We start from the raw sequence: 3,416 nt of genomic DNA on the forward strand, positions 1-3,416 counted from the left end.
CAAGACACACTGCGGATGGATGCGCCGACCTGATTGGCCGCTTGCGGTGCCAGTCGTTTTATTGTCCGTCATCAAGCGACCGCCAATCACTAAAGCCAAACGAGCGTCGTGGTGGGGATTTTTTTATTTACTTTTGTTCTTGTTGTCCGACCGTTCTTGTACTTATTCATCAATTCCCATACCGATCGTTAAAATGTGTAAAACCCGGAAGACAGTGGAAAACTCGACAAGGATGTTTTTAATTTAAGACACACATCACGCATCGCTGGTTCTCTGTGTCTGACGTTTAGCGATTTTGCTCGGCATGTTTGATGTGTAGTGGGTCGTTGAAATGGTGTGGCTCGCGAACGGGGAGGCTCAAGCGCTATCGACAGCCTGTTTATCCAGCGAGTGATGGAGGCGGATCTGTCCCCGTGCCTCGTGCCTGTTGTGCGGGTCGGAGCGGGGAGGGCAATCATCGCTGACAATTGGTCGGTATCGGTATTTATTTCAGTCACGTACCGCAGGTACTCGTGTGTTCAGTCACTCGCCGCGGGCCGGGCCGCCACTAGTAGCGGTAGCCGCCGTTGCTGGCCGGTGCCTGCTGCTGGGAGCTGGAGGCCTGCTGGTAGTTGCTGGCGCCCTGCCTTTGGCTGCCCTGCTGCTGGTAGCTCTGCTGCTGGCTGGCCTGGAATGGCTGGTAGCTCTGGCGCTGGTCTACCACCTGGGGCTGGGCCTGGGCCTGGGGCTGCTGGTAGCGGTAGCCCTGCTCCTGCTGCTGCTGCTGTTGGGCGGCCTCCTCGCGGGCGTTGAGCTCGATGGAGCGGAGGATGGCCTCGGGGATGGGCGGCGGGGTGGGCAGGTGCTCGCCGTAGGCGTGGAAGCCGTTCTCATCGGCCGTGTAGGTGAGGGTGTAGCGCTGGTTGTTGTCCGGGGCCGTGAAGGCGAAGCCGCCCTGCACGTTGGTCACGCCGCCCTCGGCACCCTGGCGCGCGTCCTGGCGGAACTCGCCCTGCTCCTGGGCCTCGATGCCGTTCTCAGTCTGGTAGCTGCAACAACAAAGAGGAAATCGGTTCAGGCGTTTGGAAGCTGCGCCATCATAGGGTCGCTATGCCCGGCTCCGCCGCGTCCGAGACGCCTTCTGGGTCGCCGCGCCGCGCCACCTCCGGCGTGTGCACGATTGGGTGAGGCAAGTCTGGCCGGCCGGGCGTCCAGTCGATCTGCAGATAACGGCCGCCCTGGCCGACGCCCCCGACGCCCCCCGACGCCCCGCCCCGCCATGCAACAAGGGAGAAGATAGGGCCGGAGTTTCCGCGGAGGCCCAAGGTAGTAACGGCGGGCGCGATGAACGAGACCGGGCCCAGACTAGCGGGCGCTGGAGCCGGCCGGGCCAGGACCGTCAGGTATTCGATTAAGAGCTTAAGCAATGAGCTCTGCGGCGGGCGGCCGTGTCGTCACCTGTAGCTGTAGCTGCCGTCGCCGTTGTTGATGTTGACGGAACGGAGGATGGCGATGGGCTGCTGCTGCTGCTGCGCAGAGAAGGAGGAGAAGCCGCCCTGGCGGAGGCCGGCCGACGAGGAGGAGGCCTGCTGCTGGCTGCCGAAGGAGGACGTGGTGCCGGCGCTGAAGGAGGCCGAGGCCGGCTGGGAGGAGAAGGAGGAGACCTGGGGCAGGCTGGACTGCTGGGCTCCGAAAGAGAAGGAAGGGGTCTTGGGCAGGGAGGACTGCTGGGAGTAGGACGAGACCTGGGGCAGCGAGGACTGCTGCGCGAACGAAGACTGCTGGGTGAAGGACGAGGTCTTGGGCAGCGAGGACTGCTGGGAGTAGGTGGAGACTTGGGGCAGCGAGGACTGCTGGGAGAAGGACTGCTGGCCAAAGGACGAGGCCTTGGGCAGGGTGGACTGCTGGGAGTAGGAGGAGACCTGGGGCAGCGAGGACTGCTGGGAGAACGACGACTGCTGAGAGAAGGTGGAGATTTTGGGCAGGGAAGACTGTTGCTGACTTCCGAAGGACGAAGTCTTAGATAGGGAGATCTGGGGCAGGGTGGACTGCTGGGAACCGTAGGACTGTTGGCCGGAGAAGGCGGAGGTCTGCTGGGCCTGGGGCAGGAGGGGCGCGGGGGCGCCCGAGCCCAGGGTGGACTGCAGTCCCTGCTGGCGGAGGATGCCGCTGCCGCCGAGGGGCTGGGGCCGCTGCTGCAGCCTGGCCTCGGTCACGGTGACGGGGGGCAGGTACTCGTTGGAGGGGGGCGCGGGCGGCGCCACCACGGCCTCGGTGTGGGTGCGCACCACGGGCAGCGCCAGGTCCTGGCCGGCGGCGCTGCTCGCGCTGGCCGGCGGCAGGTACGTGTTCTCCAGGCGGCCGGCGGCGGCCAGCCCCACGGCCAGGAGCACCAGCAGCTGGAACACAGTAGTGGAGGCTCTCAGGCGGGGCCAGGATGCCGTCGCGGTGGTCGTGAGGGGCACAGGCTGCCCCCCCCCTCCTCCCCGCACAGCTCCGCGTCGTGACCAAGCCGAGCAGAGCGTGCGCCGGGGCGAGCCGTGCATGTAGCTGAGCGGGGAGGGAAGGGGGGCTGCACCACTCAAAAGTTTCGCAAAAATAAAGATACGGCCTGGACAACGGCAAGGTGGGGATTGCCCAGTCAGGCTTTTCGTTTCGCAGCCCATTTTGTGTTTTCAATACGGGTTGCCTTTTCGCGTTCGCTCCTTTCAGCCCCGTTTGTTTTCGGAGGCAAAACAGTCCCTTGTATTGTCAGAGTCAAGGGCGAACCGCAAAGGTCGGCAAAGCGCATGCATGACAATGAGAAGTGGAGGGCTCCTTCGAGGGCCTCAGTACGAAGTCTGAGCCAGGAGGGATTTCAATCTTTCGAGAACTATTTTATCCGTTGTTTTTTTTTTTAACCTTGGATTTAAAAGATGCAGTTAGTGTTGTCGCATGGGCATGGCACTACTTACCACTTTCATATTGGAGGGTTGTGTTGTGCGGAGCTGAGCTAATCCTTTGGTGCTCGCTTCTCCGGTGCGGTGATGTGACTGGTGCCTCGGACAATTTGGACAACGTATATATAGAGGGGTGGGAGGAAGACCCAAAACAAAACCACCGTGAACAACTCGGCCGGATCCAACCCGTCGGCCGCTCCCCCTCCTCGGACGCTCCCTCTCCGTCGCACCCGTGGCCGGGCCGGGCCGGACGGGCGAGGATCCTCCTGGACGCCGAAGGACTTCTGGTCCTGCGCCGCGCCGCGCCACGCCGCGCCCTCACTAATGCCCTCTTCTTCTTGTGCGCGCCGGCCGGCAGATGAGTCGCGGAGGACGCCGGGTCCGCCGTCCTGACCCCCCCACCATCGCATGCCCCGCTATGGACAATCATCAGGTGGATATGAATAGCTAGGTACGTTGATTGGCAGGTAGATAGAGTGGACCTATACTTAAACTTAC

General features: G+C 62.8%; 1 protein-coding gene across 1 annotated transcript; it reads right to left on the reverse strand.

The window, feature by feature from the left end:
• Positions 1-467: 467 nt before the first annotated feature.
• LOC113206770 (mediator of RNA polymerase II transcription subunit 25-like) lies at positions 468-3,034 on the reverse strand. Its single transcript, XM_026423001.2, has 3 exons — positions 2,934-3,034; positions 1,438-2,378; positions 468-1,028 (listed from the first exon to the last, which is right to left on the reverse strand). The coding sequence occupies exons 1-3, from the start codon at positions 2,940-2,942 to the stop codon at positions 548-550; spliced, it is 1,431 nt and encodes a 476-aa protein (XP_026278786.1). The 5' UTR covers positions 2,943-3,034; the 3' UTR covers positions 468-547.
• Positions 3,035-3,416: the final 382 nt, after the last annotated feature.

Source organism: Frankliniella occidentalis, unplaced genomic scaffold (assembly GCF_000697945.3).
Source record: "Frankliniella occidentalis isolate FOCC.00 unplaced genomic scaffold, Focc_3.1 Scaffold1606, whole genome shotgun sequence".
In the NCBI taxonomy this organism is placed as follows: domain Eukaryota; kingdom Metazoa; phylum Arthropoda; class Insecta; order Thysanoptera; family Thripidae; genus Frankliniella; species Frankliniella occidentalis.

Excerpts from the sequence above, each read along its gene's own strand:
- LOC113206770 (XM_026423001.2), bottom strand. Across the intron at positions 1,029-1,437 it reads GACGGCAGCTACAGCTACAG|CTACCAGACTGAGAACGGCA; the intron begins GTGACGACACGG and ends TTGTTGTTGCAG.